The 19,210-nt window shown below is 41.0% G+C and overlaps 1 protein-coding gene across 1 annotated transcript in view; it reads left to right on the plus strand.

Annotated features, from left to right (window-relative positions):
* Window positions 1-19,210, plus strand: part of FAM186A (family with sequence similarity 186 member A) — a 73,745-nt gene that overhangs the window by 29,487 nt on the left and 25,048 nt on the right. The window contains exons 4-9 of the mRNA XM_037847440.1: window positions 1,361-4,089; window positions 4,450-5,133; window positions 5,566-6,099; window positions 6,349-6,759; window positions 7,357-8,126; window positions 8,235-9,244. Of these exons, the coding sequence (XP_037703368.1) occupies window positions 1,361-4,089; window positions 4,450-5,133; window positions 5,566-6,099; window positions 6,349-6,759; window positions 7,357-8,126; window positions 8,235-9,244 (6,138 nt within the window). The remainder of the gene's footprint in view (window positions 1-1,360; window positions 4,090-4,449; window positions 5,134-5,565; window positions 6,100-6,348; window positions 6,760-7,356; window positions 8,127-8,234; window positions 9,245-19,210) is intronic.

Below are 19,210 nucleotides of genomic sequence, written 5' to 3' on the forward strand. Positions count from 1 at the left end.
TTAGTGACTTGCCTGAACTAATTCTGTGGTTCATTCTCATTCTCTCCCTCTCTCTCTCTCTCTCCCTCTCTCTCTCTCTCTCTCTCTCTCTCTCTCTCAATCTCTTTTTAATCTTTAAGTCTAAATTCCTGGGAGTCACCTTGGAGTCAGCATAGCTCAGTAGTCAGCCAATGATTGGTCAGATCATTGATTGATACAGATTGATCCAGTAAGACTTCTAACTTTTGCTAATGGATCTGTGTGTGGGTTAAGGAAAACATTCAAAGTTATCTCTAGCTCTTACTTTCTCAATGTGCAAAGCTTCGAATCAAATTTAGTCAGGGATGAAACAAAAACTTAGACACTCTCCTGTTTTTTTTGAGGATGCATGCAGCCTTGCACATATACACTGAATTACAAACTCATGGGAATATGTAAAAGCTTTTCAAGGCCCACTATGACTCACTTGTTCTTTACATCTCCCTGTTAAAAATTTCTGATGGATCTGTCGATCTTTCACTTGTCCCAACTAGGATCCCAACCTCAGATTAGGTCCAATGTTGATCTACCTGATTTTTTGCTACTGAGGTTTTTTTCCATTCTCTGCTCCAAATCAAGTCAGCCTCCTCAGGCAACAGAGCTGCCAATCCTCACAGCCAGCTCTACCAAACTCTAGAAGAGCTACCAGGCCATGGAGCTTGAGGGTTGGAGATGAGAGCAGCCACTGGCTAAAATGTCACAGACTTCTACTGTTCTTACTGAGGTTCAGTAGTTTTTCTTGAATAATTACATCACAAATTGGTGTATGCCTTTGGTCAATTTCCAGAGTCCTAAAATGATTATTTGGACAATTTTGTCCAGTTTTACGGTTTTTGGGGTGGGGTGGGGTGGGGTGGGGTTCTAAGTTTTTCATTCAGCAATTTGAGAATATTACGGAAATCCCGTAAAATATTTGACTTTTGTCTGTTGATTTGTGACCCTTTTGAAAGAAACAAGGTCACCTTTGATTCAGAAAAGGGAGAAAAGAAATAAAGGAACTCAAGAAAGAAAATGGAAAGCCTCAAACATAAGCAAAGTCAAGGGGAAATTTTGGTTTATATTACATCTAATCCCAAACTGTAACTGAAAGTAAGTTGAGGTCACAGCTGAGTTATTCCCCTTAACTCTAGAAGCAGAAATTCTAAGTGATTGTGGCAAAAGTGTCATTCTTTTAAAAATAATACTATTTATTTGTGGAGCTAAGGTTTCCTGATGAATCTTTCCTATAGCAATCCATTAATTTAGTCTAAATTTTCCTAGGCTTAAGCATAGATAAAGCACAACACAAAAGTAATGAAAAATGCAATCTCATTACTTTTTGTTCTATTTCTTTTTCTTCTAGCATCTAGAAGTTCTCTGTGGAAGTCTTGGAAAGAAAGAGTTATAAAGCAACCTGCAACAGCCCATGCTTTAAGACCAGATCAGATGATTAGTGATGAATTTGCAACAAACACAAAGGTTTCAGAAATCCAAGATATGCTACAGGAACTCATAGGCACTGCAATGTTCAATAAAATAGAAAACAATGCTATTAAATATATATCATCAACAATAATAAACCTTTCTAAAGCTTTGAGTGTGCTAAATGACGAGTTAAAAGTTTTTAACCTTCAAAGTGCCAATATGCACATAGATGAGACTGCTGAATCAGAAAAAGAGCTCTCCATAAAGATAATACAAGATCTCAGTGAAAAAAATGAAATGTTTCAGCAGCAACTTCAAGATGCAGATGAAAAATGTGAACAACTTATTCAATCCAAAGCTGTTATTGAGCAGCAATTATTTGCAGCATTGTCTACATTGTCATCCCTGAAAGTATTACCTAAACTTTCTCCACAGTCATCAATGCCCATTAGTAGAACTGGTGACAGAGAGGACAGTATGGACACTATTTTGACCAAAGAATTTGAAACTATTATCGATCAGACCCCCAAAAAAGGGACCAAAGGCTCTGGGGTCAAAAGGGACCCAGGTATTTCATATGCAGTCCAAGCTGAAATGATTCCAGATTTAACTCAAGAGCAATACATTTTACCTGAAAAAAAACAAAAAAAATCTTCTGCAGGTATCACTGAAGATAAAGGCAATGTATATCAGAAAGACAGGACTGACCAGTATCAGTCACAGAAAAGAAGGTATACAAAAGAAAGTACGTATATTCATGGGACCTCTGGATCAAAACTAAGTGATGATAAAGGTGAACAGAAAGTTTCAGGGGCCAAACCTATTTACCACCCTGAGCAACAAGCATTGGGAAAGAAGGGAAAAGAAATAAAATCATTTTTTGAAGCCAAACTAAAGTCAACCACTGAATCAAAAAGTCAACATATTCCTTCTGATTTCCCCTCTACTGAACCAAAGAGCAAAGGTGGCAGAAGTGTAACAAGTGATATGTGGGAGCGAGTTAGGAAGGTCAAACCTGAATTTTTATCTGACAAACAACAAATTTCTTCAGAAGCTAAAGTGGAAGCCACCACTGAGTCAAAGGATGATGAGAGCAAAAGCCTAGCAGAGCCACTCGGGATGGTCCAACTTGATCATTCCTCTGAGCCACAGAAAGGGAAAAAGAGAAAACACCAAATCTCTTCAGGAACAAGCAAAGAAGAAAAAGCTAAACAGAAGGACATGATAAGCTTTACCAAGAAAATGAAGCCTCATCAATTAGTAAAATTACAATCAAGAATAGCTAAAGAGACTTCAGAATCTACCAGAGCTCTAGAAAATGGAAAGATCAAAAGTGACCAGAGTAACCAAGAAGAATTTCATAAAGCCCTAATGACTTTCCTAAACGAGAAAATTGATAATATAGGAAAGCCTTTTGTTAAAAAGACTGTTGTAAAGGAGGAGTTATTAAAAAAAGAAGAGGTTGAAAAATTAGGAATTATAAAGGCAAAAATGGACGAATATTTCCAAAAGGTGGCTGAAATAATGACCAAAACGTTGAGAAAATACAACAATATGAAACAGGCAGAACAAGGTGGGGAAAAACCTAAGCAACTGCAAAAGACAGTCATATTTATGCCAGGATCACATTTTCTGAAGTCATCAGTTAGCACAGAGTCTGAAATTAGCACCTTCCTCTCCTATGAGAACCTAGATCCAATACTTAACAATTTAATGCAAATTATCTTGACTGAAATAGAAAGTGAAAGAGAAGTTCCAATAGTCTCAATAGCAGGGAAAGACCATAAGGAGAAGGAAGAACAAAGGTGGGAGGAGGATGAAGAAAACGTTTCTGGCATGAGTCTCAAACACCAGTTGCTAGAAGAAAGGAATCTCTGGAAGGAGAGCCATGAGATGATGAATAAGTATCTGGAGGAGGATGAGGCAAGGCCCCAGATGAAGGAGGGAAAGCAATGGCAACAGAAGCAGAAGCAGTGGCAGAAAAAAGAGATGTGGAAGGAACAGGAAAAACAGGGGATGCAGAAGTGGATTGAGAAAGATGAGAAGCAAAAGCAAAGGGAAAAAGAGGAAGAAGAGCTTCAGAATCTAAAGCAGCAACTGGAAGCATGGGAGCAAAAAATGAAAGAGCAAGGGGTGCTCTTGGAGATGAGTCAGGTTCAGGAGGAAGTGAGACAACTGGAGCTGAAAAGGAGATGGGAGAAAAATGAGGAGATGCAGAAGTCAAGAAGAAAGGCAGAGGACTATGAAAGGCAGAGGCAGAAAATATCAATGGATCAGCTGAAGATTAAGAAGGAAAAACCTGAAGAGCTAGAAAAACTGGTCTCACAAACTTCAGTGACATTATCTGAAGGTACCCTTTCTCCCAGTTGGAAGAGCATGCCAAAAGATGCATCCTGGCTATACCTAGAAGAGAGCCATAGGAATCTTAAGACATTAGATATTCTTCCTGATAGAAAACACTACAAACCATTCACTCCTCCTACCTCCACACAATCCTCCCCACCTATTTCTAGGGAGTCACCTGCAAATTGGATAAATCTCACTCTTGAGCAGGCGCAGGAACTGGGAATCACTCTCACCCGTGAGCAGGTCCAGGCACAGGGGATCGCCCTCACCCTTGAGCAGGCCCAGGCACTGGGGATCACCCTCACCCCTCAACAGGCCCAGGCACAGAGGATCACTCTCACTTCTGAGCGGATCCAGGCACAGGGGGTCACTCGAACCCCTGAGCAAGTCCAGACACGTGGGATCACTCTCACCCCTCAGCAGATTCAGGCACAGGGCATCACACTTAGCCCTGAGCAGGATAAAGCACAGGGGATCACCCTCGTCCCTGAGCAGGCCCAGGCACAGGGGATCACTTTCACCCCTCAGCAGATCCAGGCACAGGGGATCACACTTAGACCTGAGCAGGCTGAGGCACAGGGGATCATGCTCACTCCTGAGCGGATCCAGGCACAGGGGGTCACTCGAACCCCTGAGCAAGTCCAGACACGTGGGATGACTCTCACCCCTCAGCAGATCCAGGCACAGGAGATCACCCTCACCCCTCAGCAGGCCCAGGCACAGGGACTCACTTTTACTCCTGAGCAGATAGAGGCACAGGGGATCACTCTCACCCCTCCACAGATCCAGGCACAGGGGATCACACTTAGACCTGAGCAGGCTGAGGCACAGGGGATCACCCTCACCCCTGAGCAGGCCCAAGCACAGGGGATCATGCTCACTCCTGCGTGGATCCAGGCACAGGGGATCACTCTCACCCCTCAGCAGGTGCAGGCACAGAGGATCACCCTCACCCCACAGCAGGCCCAGGCACAGGGAATCACTTTGAGTCCTGAGCACAGCCAGGCACAGGGGATCTCTCTCACCCCTCAGCAGATCCAGGCACAGGGGATCATTCTCACCCCTCAGCAGATCCAGACACAGGAGATCACCCTCACCCTTCAGCAGGCTCAGGCACAGGGAATCACTTTCACTCCTGAGCAGATACAGGCACAGGGGATCACTCTCGCCCCTCAGCAGATAAAGGCACAGGGAATCACCCTCACCCCTGAGCAGGCCCAGGCACAGGGGGTCATTTGTACCCCTGAGCAAGTCCAGACACAAAGGATCACTCTCACCCCTCAGCAGATAAAGGCACAGGGAATCACCCTCACCCCTGAGCAGGCACAGGCACAGGGGATCACACTCACTCCTGAGCAGGCCCAGGCACAGGGGATCACACTCACTCCTGAGCGGATCCAGGCACAGGGGGTCATTTGTACCCCTGAGCAAGTCCAGACACAAAGGATCACTCTCACCCCTCAGCAGATCCAGGCACAGAGGATCACCCTCACCCCACAGCAGGCCCAGGCACAGGGAATCACTTTCAGTCCTGAGCAGATACAGGCACAGGGGATCACTCTCGCCCCTCAGCAGATCAAGGCACAGGGGATCACACTTAGCCGTGAGCAGCCTGAGGCACAGGGGTTCACCCTCACTCCTGAGCAGGCCCAGTCACAGGGGATCACGCTCACTCCTGAGTGGATCCAGGAGCAGGGGGTCATTCGAATTCCTGAGCAAGTCCAGACACGAGGGATCACTCTCACCCCTCAGCAGATCCAGGCACAGGAGATCATTCTCACCCCTCAGCAGATCCAGACACAGGGGATCACCCTCACCCCACAGCAGGCCCAGGCACAGGGAATCACTTTCACTCCTGAGCAGATCCAGGCACAAGGGATCATCCTCAACCCTCAGCAGGTCCAGGCACAGAGGATACCTCTTACTCCTGAGCAGATTCAAGCACAGGGGATCACACTCACTCCTGAGCAGGCCCAGGCACAGGGAATCACTCCCACTCCTCAGCAGGCCCAGGCACAGGGGATCACACTTAGCCCTCAGCAAGCCCAGGCACAGGGGATCACCCTTACCCCTGAGCAGATCCAGGCACAGGAAATCACTTTCACTCCTGAGCAGATCCAGGCACAGCTGTTCACTCTCACCCCTCAGCAGGCACAGGCACAGGGGATCACACTCACCCCTGAGCAGATCCAGGCACAGCTGTTCACTCTCACCCCTCAGCAGGCCCAGGCACAGGGGATCACACTCATCCCTGAGCAGATCCAGGCACAGGGGATCACACTTACTCCTGAGCAGATTCAGGCACAGTGGATCACTCTCATCCCTAAGCAGGTCCAGGCACAGGGGATCACCCTCACCCCTGAGCAGATCCAGGCACAGGGGATCACCCTCACCCCTGAGCAGATCCAGGCACAGAGGATCACACTCACCCCTGAGCAGATCCAGGCACAGGGGATCATCCTCACCCCTGAGAAGTCCCAGAGTTTAGAGGTCACCCTCATCCCTGAGCAGGCCCAGGCACAGGGGATAACCCTTCCTGAGCAGATCCAGGCACAGGGGATCTCCCTTACTCTTGAGGAGATCCAGGCACAGGGGATCTCCCTTACTCCTGAGCAGATCCAGGCACAGGGTATCTCCCTTACTCCTGAGCAGATCCAGGCACAGGGGATCACTCTCACACCTGAGCAGATCCAGGCACAGGGGATTGCCCTCATGCCTGAGCAGATCCAGGCACAGGGGATCACCATTACCCCTGAACAGATCCAGGCCCAGGGGATCACCCTTACTCCTGAGCAGGCCCAGGCCCAGGGTATCACCCTTACTCCTGAGCAGATCCAGACACAGGGGATCACTCTCACCCCTCAACAAGCTCAGGCACAGGGAATCACCCTTACCCCTAAGCAGGCCCAGGCACTGGGGATCACTCTCACCCCTGAGCAGTTCCAGGCATTGGGGGTCACTCGCACCCCTGAGAAGTCCCAGAGTTTAGAGGTCACCCTCAAACCAGAGCAGATACAAGCATTGAGATCTCGTCCCACCCTTGAACAGGTCCCAGAGTTGCAGATCCCTTTCACACCTAAGCAGGCACAGGTATCAGGGCCTCCTCTCACTCTGGAACAAGCCCAAATATTGACGGTCCCTATTACCCCTGAGCAGGCCCAGAAACTGAAGGCTTCTCTCCCTTCAGAAAAGACCCAGGCAATGCAGGTCCCTCAAACTACAGAACAGGCCCAGAGATTCAGTATCCCTATTACCCAAGGACAGGCTGAGGCATTGGGAGTCACTCTCACATTAGATCAGAGCCAGGCATTTGGGGTTATCCTCACCTCTGAGCAGGCCCAGGCACTGGGGCCTCCTCTCACTCCTAAGCAGTCTCAGTCATTGGGGATCCGTCTCACCCCCGAGCAGGCTGAGGCATTAAAAGCCGCTCTCAGTGATGAACAAACCAGGAAGTTAGGGGTCCCCATCAGTTTGGAAAAGGCACAAGAAGTATCAGATGCTCTTACCCTTAAGCAGACCCAAGGATTGGATGTCACTCCCTCCCTAGAGCACACCTTCGGCACGCCTCTCACTATGGAACAGGCCCAGGCATCGGGGATCCCCATCACCCCAGAAAATGCCTGGATGTCAACCGTTACTCCTAACCTGAGGCAGACCCAGGCTTTGGGGTCCCCTCTCACCCTAGAAGAGCCTCAAGCATTAGGGGTTCCTGTCACTCCAGAACATATCTGGGAATTAGAGGTCCCTCTCACCTCAGATAAAGATGTTGCCTCGGGACCTCTTTCCACCCCTGAGATGGCCCCACCTTTGGGAGTCCCCTTCACCACAGGACAGGACCAGTCAGTGGGTGTTACTATCATGCCTGAGCAGGACCTAAAATCAAGATCTCCTCTCGCTGAGCAGCCCTCCCGACTCCAGGCTGGTCCTCCTTCAGGACACACTTTAGAAGTTGGGATCTTGCCTATTACCATCAAACCCATCACACCAAGTGCTCCTCACATTCCGAAGCAGCCCCCCACATTGGCTCCATCCACTCTTAGACCATTTCAAGAACTGAAGGCTTCTCTTCCCTCTGGGAAATCCTTTCCATCAAGATCATCTCCAGGACCTAGGCAGTTTCTGGCATCATCTCCTATTGCTGAGAAGTCATCTATTTTGGGAGCCTCTTCTACTCCTTTGCAGATATCAGGGTCTCCTCTCACCCAAGCTCCCTTTGCTGGGAAATCTCTAGAAATGGGGATTTCTTCTGACTCTGGAAAGCTCCTGGAACCACAGACCTTTCCTTCCTTTAGAGGGACTAGGGTATCTGCGCCTGTGCGGTTCCTAGCACCAAAGGTCCCTGCAGCCCCTGGGCAGCTCCTAAAATTTGGGGCCACTCTTACTCCAGGGCAGGGCCTTTCACTAGGAGGCCTTCTCAGAAATAGGCAGCTCGTCACATCTGGAGGCTCTCCCACTCCCCAGCCACCCCCGATATCGAAGTTCCCTCTCACCCCCAGGCAGCCCCTTAAACCCAGAGTTCCACACACCTCTGCACAAATCCCCAGTCTCCAGGCTCCGCTCTCTCCTAGGAAGCCCTTGGTTTCTAGGGCCTCCTCTATCTGTGGGGAGCTTCTGGAATCTGGACCACCAACCTTTCCTGAGCAGCCCCAGGCAGTCCAGTTCTCTCCCAGCCCTGAGCAGTCTCTCCATTCATGGGCCCCTTTTACCCATGGGCAGCATCTGGCACCAGGGATCCTTCCCATTCCTGGGCAACCTTCTCCACTATGGATCCCCCCCAGCTCTGGAAAGCCCCGGAAAGATTCAGCATTTTCTGTCTCTGAGAAAAGTAAGAAAGGATTGGCAATTGTTTCTTCTCTGAAATCTAAACCAGCATTGGTCTATCCCAGTACTCCAAAGTTCAAGGCAACTCAAGTCCCTTTCACTACTAAGAAGTTGCAAATGCCAGAGGTCTCTGATATTTCCGAAGAAAAGCAGATACTCCAAGATTCTTTTGACGTGGAACAATTCAGAACATTTCAGTCTTATCTCTCCAATTACAGGACACAAGTATCACAAAACCTTTACATTGATGAAGAGGCCATTCCCACTCTCATGAAACCTATGACATCACTACATTCTCTCACCACAGAACTACCCAAAACATCACAGTTTTTGCCTTCTGAATGGGGCCAGAAGTCCCGGTTCCCTCCTATAGACAAGTCCTGGGTGTTGACTTCAGTTCCAGCTACCAAGAAACCCAAGATAATGGTGCCCCCTTCCTCTCCCCAAGAGCTAGAAGAGGAGGAAAAGAGGTATTTTGTTGATGTAGAGTCTCAGAGGGAGAACCTGGTACTCTTAAATCAGGCCACCAGAACTTCTGGACTCCCTTCATGGTTGCACAAAACAGCTAGGAATCTTATAATTGAGACACTTCATACAGATACAGTTCAGCTGGGATACATTTTCCATAAGTACATTGCCTACAGGCTGATCCAGCGTGCCAGGTAGATGTCACCATAATATATCCAGTTTTCTGGCATAGTCTTGATTCAAATAACCTTATCAGATCATATGTTCTAAACACCTGTTTAAGGTAGCAAAAGGAGATACATAATTTTTTTTAGAAATAAGAAATGCCATAAACAGGATCCATTTCATCCATTTATGTCTGTAGTAGAGAAGCTAAGGTATATTTTGGGGATCATAGTTGTTATCCAAAACCTCAACTTCAAAAGTTTAGAGATGCTTTCCAGTTATTCTGAATTTCTGTTGTCTTCTTGGGTTCACCAGATGTATGATTCTTAAAATAAGTGGCAGTTTATGTATAAAGTTTTGGCATGGCAACTTTGCTACTGAGTGACCTGGTGGCAGTAGGCATTAGTCCTGATTATTAAAAATTGCACATGTCAGAAATGGGTCAGGGCAAATGACAATTGGTCTGCTATCCTTAGTATTTGTGAGTGAGGTTACCAACCTATTATATAGGGGAAATTTTTTAACGTAAAATTATAGGATGCCAAATGAAAACATTATGGAAAAGGTTACCATTAATTATAGGAGCAAATTATGTCATTTATTCAACAAATACATATTTGAACACCCACTATGTGTAAGGGATTGTTCTAGGTGCTAGAGATGTAACAGTGAATAAAATAGCTAAAGCCTCCTAGTCTCATGAAATTTACAGTTTTGTGGACTGAATTCAGTAGAGAATTAGAGAGTAGAGCAACAAAATGCAAAAGGAAGACTTCTCCAAGATATAATTAGAATTTTTAATTTCAAAGCTTAAGTCATCTGGAATGTGTTGAAAAATATGTTTTTACTCTATACTTGTCTTTAGTTTTCTCTTTCCAGATTGACTAGTCCTAGACTTTAAAATCTGTTTGTATGTGTAAACACTTCTATTCACTTGAGAATTTAAAATAACATGTTTCTGGTCACTCTCCAGTTCTTTACATCTTTTTTCCTTTGTTATGTCTAAATTTTTTAAAAAATAGTACATTCACATCATATGATATTCAAAAAATACAAATGGTAGAGTGGAAAGTCTCCCTAATAGCCCCATTCTTGGCCATCCAAGTCCTTGCAGTAGGACTATTAATGTATGCCCGTTTAAAAATATTTTCTGCATGTGTAGGAAATATCTTATGCCCTTCTCACATATTTTAAACAGTTAAGACACTTGACTTTTTTCAGAATATAACTTAGAAATTAGCTATAAGAGAACTTAGGTATTAATATATAAGGAGCTTACTCATTCATTTTATCTCTGTGTAGTATTCCAAAATCTGGATTTACCAGAATTTATTTAACCTTTTATGTTGTTTTCAACACTTTGCTATTATAAAAATACATTTAAATGAATAATCTTGTATGTACACAAAAGTGCTTCTGTAATTTTGGTAGATTTTGTCAAATTGCTCTCCAAAGAATTTATAACAATTTACAAACTGACCAGCATTGCTTTTACAGTGTATTTCCCCACATCATGACTAATGGTATTATAACTTCTTGTTTACAGCCAATATGATAGATGAACTATGGCATTTCACTGCTTTAATTTGTTTCTTTTATTATGAGATTAAAGCATCTTTTCATAGACTTAAGAATAATTTGTATTTCATTTTCTGTAAAGACTCTTTTCACATTCTTTGCCCATATTTCAATCAGGTTGTTGAGTTTTTGTTTTGTTTTTTATTTGACTTGTGAGACCTAATGAAACATTTGGATAATTAGCACCTTTGTGATATAAGTTGTAAATTTCCGCTACTTGTTTATGTCTGGACTCTGCTTTTGTGGGTTTTGGTTTACAGAAAAATTTTATTTTCAACTACATCAATATTTTTAATAGCGCTTTGTGCCTTACTTAGAAAGTCCTTCTCCACTATGAGATATATATATATATATAAATATATATATATATATAAATTTATATATATAGATATATATAAATCTTCATAGGTTTCTTTTAGTAATTTTATGGATGGTTTTTGTTTGATTGTTTTACATTTAAATATTTCATCCATTTGGAATTCTGTTGTGAGATATGGATCTGGCTTATTTTTTCCACATGGTTATGGAGTTGCCCCATTGCTATTTATAAAATAATCCACCTTTTCCCCCACTGATTTAATTGCCACATTTATCATAAGTTCTTGTGTCATTTGGGTCCACATCTGGACTTTCTATTATTTTCTATTGATCTGCCTATTGATGAATGCTTCATAGATTATACTTTTATTTTTATAGTGCTGATTCTTTGTGGTCATCATTAGTGCTATTTGCCAGCACTGGTCAATGAGATGGGAACAGAATTGGTTTGAGATCTCCCAGGTCTCCTTTTCCTCTGGCATGATAACCTCCATTATTCAAGGTGACAGCTGTTTCATGAGCCTATGTCCCTCAGAGTAAAACAACGAAGCTCTCCCTGCTGACCCATGATGGATATGTGTAGTACGAGTGAGAAATATATTTTCATTGTTTTAAGCAGCTGAAATTTGGGGGTTATTTGTTAAAATGGCAAAACTCAACTTATCTTCACTAATACAGTCTTCCTATCCAAGAATTTGGATATCAAAATATTGATATGCCTTTCTTTCGGTTCAGGTTTTATGTGGGGATGTGTCCTTCACGAGCATTTTAAAGTTTTCTTTAAGCTCTTGAATATTCCCTTACAAGTGTATTTCCTGGTATTTTTTTATTTTGTTGTTGTTGCTATTGTAAATGGACTCTTTTTCTCTATTATGTCTTCTGACTGGTTGTTGTTTGTATAAATGAAGCTAGATTTCTGTATATTGATTTTGTACCCAGCCATCTTCCTGTATTCAAGCTTGTGAAAGTTTTTCAGATGATGTTCTTGAGTTTCCAGGTATACAGTCATGGCACCTACAAATAATTTTTAGATCTAATTTTTCAACTTTTAAACATCTAATTTCTAATATCTCTTGCCTACTTGAATTGGTCATTACTTCCAAAACTATGTTAAAAAAAAGTAATGGTGATAGTGGACATCTTTCTAATATTTGTCATTAAGAAGGATATTGGCTTTAGGATTGAAATAAATTTTATTATATTAAAGAAGTAGCCATCTGTTCCTCTTTTATTATATATTTTGAAATCAAGAATGGATGTTGAAGCTTCTATAAAGGTAAACTTTATTTGAAAGAAAGTAGATGTTGAATTTTGTTAAATTTGTTAAATCACATTTTGTTAAATGTGGATTCCAGCACTTCATTTTTTTTAAACTTTATTTATCGAAAAATTAAAATAGACAAGCAAACAATAACAAAAACACAATATTTCAAACAAAACAAAGCAAAGGATTAAGAAAAACAAATAACCTAAAATAACTACTTTGCTTCCAACATGTTCCTACCATACACTAAGAAAATTAATAAACCATATCCAAACAAAGGAATAAGAAAAACAAATAATCTAAAATAACTACATTGCTTCCAATATATTCCTACCATATCCCAAGAAAATCAACAAACCATAATCGAACAATGGTATAAGAAAAACCAAATAACCTAAAATAACTACATTGAAGCTAAATTTTTAATGCCTTAATTTTTTTTTACTTTATCAAAAAATTAAGAAAAACAATTCAAACAAAACAAAACAAAGGATTAAGAAAAACAAATAACCTAACTATTGCTTCCAGTATGTCCCTACCATACCCCAAGAAAATTAACAAACCCTAACAAAACAAAGGAATAAGAAAAACAAATAACCTAAAATAACTATATTGCTTCCAACATGATCCTACCATAACCCAAGTGTGCTGGTTTGAATGTATTATGTCCCCCAAAACTCTATTATCTTTGATGTAATCTTGTGTGGGCAGAGGTATCAGTGTTGATTAGATTGTAATTCTTTGAGTGTTTCCATGGAGATGTGCCCCACCCAACTGTGGGTGATGACTCTGATTGGATAATTTCCATGGAGGTGTTGACCTGCCCATTCAGGGTGGATCTAAATTAAATCACTGGAGCCATATAAATGAGCTGACAAACAGAAGGAACTGATTGCAGCTGTGACAGCCAAGAGGGACACTTTGAAGAAAGCACAGGAGCTGCAGATGAGAGACAGTTTGAAGACAGCTGTTGAAAGCAGACTCTTGCTCCGGAGAAGCTGAGAGGACAAATACCCCAAGTGCAACTAAGAGTGCATTTTTGAGAAACTGCAGTCTAGAGAGGAACGTCCTGGGAGAAAGCCATTTTGAAACCAGAACTTTGGAGCAGACGCCAGCCACGTGACTTCCCAGCTAACAGAGGTTTTCTGGACACCATTGACCATCCTCCAGTGAAGGTACCTGATTGCTGATATGTTACCTTAGACACTTTATGGCCTTAAGACTGTAGCTGTGTAACCACATAAACCCCCTTTTATAAAAGCCAATCCATTTCTGGTGTTTTGCATTCCAGCAGCATCAGCAAACCAGAACACCAAGAAAGTTTGCAAACTATAATCATTCTTGAGTATTCCCATAACATTGAGATTACCCTCAATAGTTTATCTGTTCTTATTAGATTATCGTTCCCCCTTCACTAGTTGCTTTCTATCTCGATGTCCCCTGAATCCTACAATATAAAATATTTGTTTTACATTTTTCACAGAGTTCACATTAGTGGTAATATACAGTATCTCTCTTTTTGTGTCTGGCTTATTTCACTCAGCATTATGTCTTCAGGGTTCATCCATGTTGACATGTTTCATGACCTCATTCCTTCTTACTGCCAAGTAGTATTCCACTGTGTGTATATAACCACATTTTGTTTATCCACTCATCTGTTGAAGTTGGATTGTTTTCATTTCTTGGCAATTGTGAATAATGCCTCTATGAACATCAGTGTGAAAATATCTGTTCGTGTCACTGCTTTCAGATCTTCTGGGTATATACCAAGAAGTGAAATTGCTGGATCAAAGGGTAACTCTATATCTAGTTTTCTAAGGAACAGCCAGACTGTCTTCCAGAGTGGCTGTACCATTATACAGTCCCACCAACAATGGATAAGAGTTCCAGTTTCTCCACATCCTCTCCAGCATTTGTAGTTACCTGTTTATTTAATGGCAGCCATTCTAATTGGTGTGAGATGATATCTCATTGTGGTTTTAATCTGCATCTCCCTAATAGCTAGTGAAGATGGACATTTTTTTCATGTGTTTTTTAGCCATTTGTATTTCCTCTTCAGTAAAATGTGTTTTCATATCTTTTGTCCATTTTATAATTGGACTGTCTGTACTATTGTCATTGAGTTGTAGGATTTCTTTATATATGCAAGATATCAGTCTTTTGTCAGATACTTGGTTTCAAAATATTTTTCCCATTGAGTTGGCTGCCTCCACTTTTTTTACAAATTCCTTTGAGGTACAGAAGTTTTTAATTTTGAGGAATTCCCATTTATCTATTTTTTTCTTTCATTGCTTGTGCTTTGGGTGTAAGGTTCTAAGAAGTGACCTCCTAATACAAGATCTTGAAGATTATTCCCTACACTATCTTCTAGGAGTTTTATGGTGCTGTCTCTTATATTGAGGTCTTTAATCCACTTTGAGTTAATTTTTGTATAGGGTGTGAGGTAGGGGTCCTCTTTCATTCTTTTGGATATGAATATCCAGTTCTCCCAGCCCCATCTGTTGAAGAGACTGTTATGTCCCAGTTCAGTGGTTTTGGGGGCCTTATCAAAGATCAGTTGACCATAGATCTGGGGGTCTATCTTCAAATTCTCAATTCTATTCCATTGATCAATAAGTCTATCTTTGCACCAGTACCATAATGTTTTGACTACTGTGGCTTTACAGTAAGCTTCAAAGTTAGGAAGTGTAAGTCTTCCCACTTCATTTTTCTTTTTTAGAATGTTTTTAGCAATTCGAGTCATCTTTCCCTTCCAAATAAATTTGATAACTAGCTTTTCCAAGTCTGCAAAGTAGGTTGCTGGAATTTTGATTGGAATTGCATTGAATCTGTAGATAAGTTTGGGTAGAACTGACATCTTAATGACATTTAGCCTTCCTATCCATGAACACAATATTTTTTCATCTTTTTAGGTCCCTTCTATATATTTTAGTAAAGATATGTAATTTTCTATGTATAGGTCTTTTACATCTTTGGTCAAGTTTATTCCTAGGTACTTGATTTTTTTAGTTGCTATTGAGAATGGAATCTTTTTCTTGAGTGTCTCTTCAGTTAGGTTATTCCTAGTGAATAGGCACATTAATGACTTATGTGTATTAATTTTGTATGCCGCTACTTTGCTAAATTTATTTATTAGCTCAAGTAGCTGTGTCATCGATTCCTCAGGGTTTTTCAAATATAAGATCATATCATCTGCAAATAATGACAGTTTTACTTCTTCCTTTCCAATTTGGATGCCTTTTATTTCTTTCTTTTGTCAAATTGCTCTGGCTAGCACTTCTAGCACAATGTTGAATAACAGTGGTGACAGCAGGCATCCTTGTCTCGTTTCTGATCTTAGAGGGAAGGCTTTCAGTCTCTCATCATTGAGTACTATGCTGGCTGTGGGTTTTTCATATATGTCCTTTATCATATTGAGGAAGTTTCCTCCAATTCCTACCTTTTGAAGTGTTTTTATCAAAAGAGGATACTGGATTTTGTCAAATGCTTTTACAGCATCTATTAAGATGATCATTTGATTTTTCTCTTTTGATTTGTTAAGATGTTGTATTACATTGGTTTTCTTATGTTGAACCATCCTTGCATGCCTGGAATAAACCCCACTTGGTCATGGTGTATGATTTTTTAAATGTGTCTTTGGATTTTATTTGCAAGTATTTGGTTGAGAATTTTTGGGTCTCTATTCATGAGAGAGATTGGTCTGTAGTTTTCCTTTCTTATAGCATCTTTATACCTGGTTTTGGTATTAGATTGATGTTAGTTAGCTTCATAAAATGAGTGAGTTAGTGTTCCATTTTCTTCAATTTTTTTGAAAGAGTTTAAGTAAGATTGGTGTCAGTTCTTTTTGGAAAGTTTGTAATTTCCCTTGAAGCCATCTGCCCTGGGCATTTATTTGTGGGAAGCTTTTTGATGACTGATTGGATCTTTTTGCTTGTGATTGGTTTGCTGAGCTCTTCTATTTCTTCTCTGGTCAGTCTAGGTTGTTCATGTGTTTCCAAGAAATTGTCCATTTCCTCTACATTATCTTGTTTGTTGGCATACCATTGTTCATAGTATCCTCTTTTGATTTTTAAAATCTCTTTGGGATCCACAGTAAGGTCCCCTCTCTCATTTATTATTTTGTTTATTTGGGTCTTCTCTCTTTTTTATTTTGTCAGTCTACCTAAGGGCTTGTGAATCTTGTTGATCTTCTCAAAGAACCAACTTTTGGTTTTCTGTATTCTCTCTATTGTTTTTTATTCTCTCTGTCATTTATTTATGCTTTAATCCTTGTTATTTCTTTTCTTCTGCTTGGTTTAGGATTAGTTTGCTGATCATTTTCTAGCTTCTTCAGTTGCTCCATTAGTTCTTTGATTTTAGCCATTTCTTCCTTTTTAATGTATGCATATAGAGCTATAAATTTCCCCCTCAAGACCACCTTCGCTGCATCCCATAAGTTTTGATATGCTGTGCTCTCATTTTCATACATCTCTAGATATTCAGCAATTTCTACTTTAATCCATGGATTGTTTAGGAGTGTGTTGCTTAACCTCCAGATATTTGTGAATGTTCTAAATCTTTGATGTTTATTGACATCTAGTTGTATTTCATTGTGATCAGAGAATGTACTTTGAACACTTTCAATCTTTTTAAATTTATTGAGGCTAGTTTTATAGCCCAGCATATGATCCATTCTGGAGAAAGTTCTGTGGGCACTAGAGAAGAATGTATATCCTGGTGATTTGGGATGTAATCCTCTATGCATGTCTGTTAAGTCGAAATCATTTATCACATTGTTTATTTTTTTAATTTCCTTATTGTTCCTCAGTCTGGTTGATCTATCTATAGGAGAAAGTGATGTATTGAAATCTCCCACAATTATTTTGGAATCATTTATTGCTTCCTTCAGTTTTGTGAATGTTTGTGTCACGTACTTTGGGGCACCTTCATTGGGTATGTAGACATTAAACATTTTTATTTCTTCTTCTTGAATTGTCCCTTTTATTAGGATATAGTGTCCTTCTTTGTCTCTTATGACATCTTTACATTTAAAGTCTATTTTATCTGAGATTAATATTGCTACTTCTGCTTTCTTTTGGCTGTAGCTTGCACAGAATTTTTTTAAATTTAATTTTATGGAGGTTGTTGACATAAAAATTATCCAAAGATCCAAAGTGCACAATCAATTGCCCATGGTATCATCATACAGCTGTGCATTCATCACCACAATTAATTTTTTTTTCAATTTTTAGAACATTTTCATTACTCCAGAAAAGAAATAAAGACCAAAAAAGAAAACTCGAATCCTCCCATACCCCTAACCACCTCCCCTCCATTATTGACTCATAGTGTTGGTATAGTACATTAGTTACTGTTGATGAAAGAACGTTAAAAGACTACTAACTGTAGTACACAGTTTGCAATAGGTATATATTTTCCCTGTGTACCACTATCTTACTAACTTCTAGTTGTAGTGTCATACATTTGTTCTAGTTAATGAAAGAGATTTCTAATATTTGTACGGTTAATCACGGACATTGTCCACCATAATATTCACTGTTCTAGACATTCCCATATTTTAACCTCCAACTTTCTTTCTGGTGACATATGTGACTCAAAGCTTCCCCTTTCTACCACAGACACACCCCATTCAGCACTGTTAGTTATTCTCACAATAACATACTACTGTCACCTCTGTCAATTTCCAAAAACTTAAGTTCAACCTAGTTGAACATTCTGCTCATAATAAGCAACCACTCCCCATTCTTTAGCCTCATTCTACATCCTGGTAACTTATATTTCATGTCTATGAGTTTACATATTAAAATTAGTTCCTATCAGTGAGACCATGCAATATTTGTCTTTATATGTCTGACTTATTTCACTCAATAGAGTGCCCTCAAGATTTCTTCATCAACCCTTTTTTTTAAGACAGTTTTGTTCACCCATCATACTTTCTGTCCTAAGTAAACAATTGATGGTTCCCTGTATAGTCACATATTTATGTATTCACCACCATCACCACTATCTATATAAGAACACCTCCAATTCTTCCAAAAGGAGGAGGAACAAAGAAAGTAGAGAGACAGAAGAAAAAGAAAAAGAAAGAAAAAAAAACATGACAGCTAAAAAGCAACAAAAGGGGAGATAGAATTAAACTAAAGTAGAATAAAAGAGTCAGACAACATAACCAATGCCAAGAGTCCCATACCCCTTCCTTATGTCCCCCTCTTATACCATTTAGCTTTGGTATATTGCCTTTGTTGCATTAAAAGAAGCATAATACAATGTTTCTGTTAATCACAGTCTCAAGTTTGCATTGATTATATCTTTTCCCCAATACCATCCTATTTTAACACCTTGCAAGCTTGACATTCATTTGTTCTGCCTCATGTAAAAACATATTTGTGATCAGATGGAAGAAGACGGCAGCATAGAGAGGAGTGGAAGCTAGTTTGTCCCACTGGAACAACTAATAAACAACCAGGAACAACAAGTAAATAATTTGGAATAACTGCGGGGGGACAAACATGACCATCCACTCATCATACACCAACCTGAATTGGGAGAAATGCCCCAGTTCATGGCATAAAATCTGTAAGTAAAATCTGTGGTTCCAAGCCAGGAGCCCCTTCCTCCCATGGGCTGAATTGCAAAGCCTCATGGTGCTAGAGAGCAGCTCTCTCTGAGCAGGCAAATATAGCTCAGCTGAGCTCCAACTGGGGGGTTAATTAACAAATGTGGACTGCTTGATACAAGCTACAAACCCCCAACAAGCAGACAGAGGCTTTGGGTGATGACTGTCCTTGGAGAGCTGGAGGGTGGCCATGGACAGGCCCTGAAGGGGGC

Source organism: Choloepus didactylus, chromosome 8 (assembly GCF_015220235.1).
Source record: "Choloepus didactylus isolate mChoDid1 chromosome 8, mChoDid1.pri, whole genome shotgun sequence".
NCBI classification, from domain to species: Eukaryota; Metazoa; Chordata; class Mammalia; order Pilosa; family Megalonychidae; genus Choloepus; species Choloepus didactylus.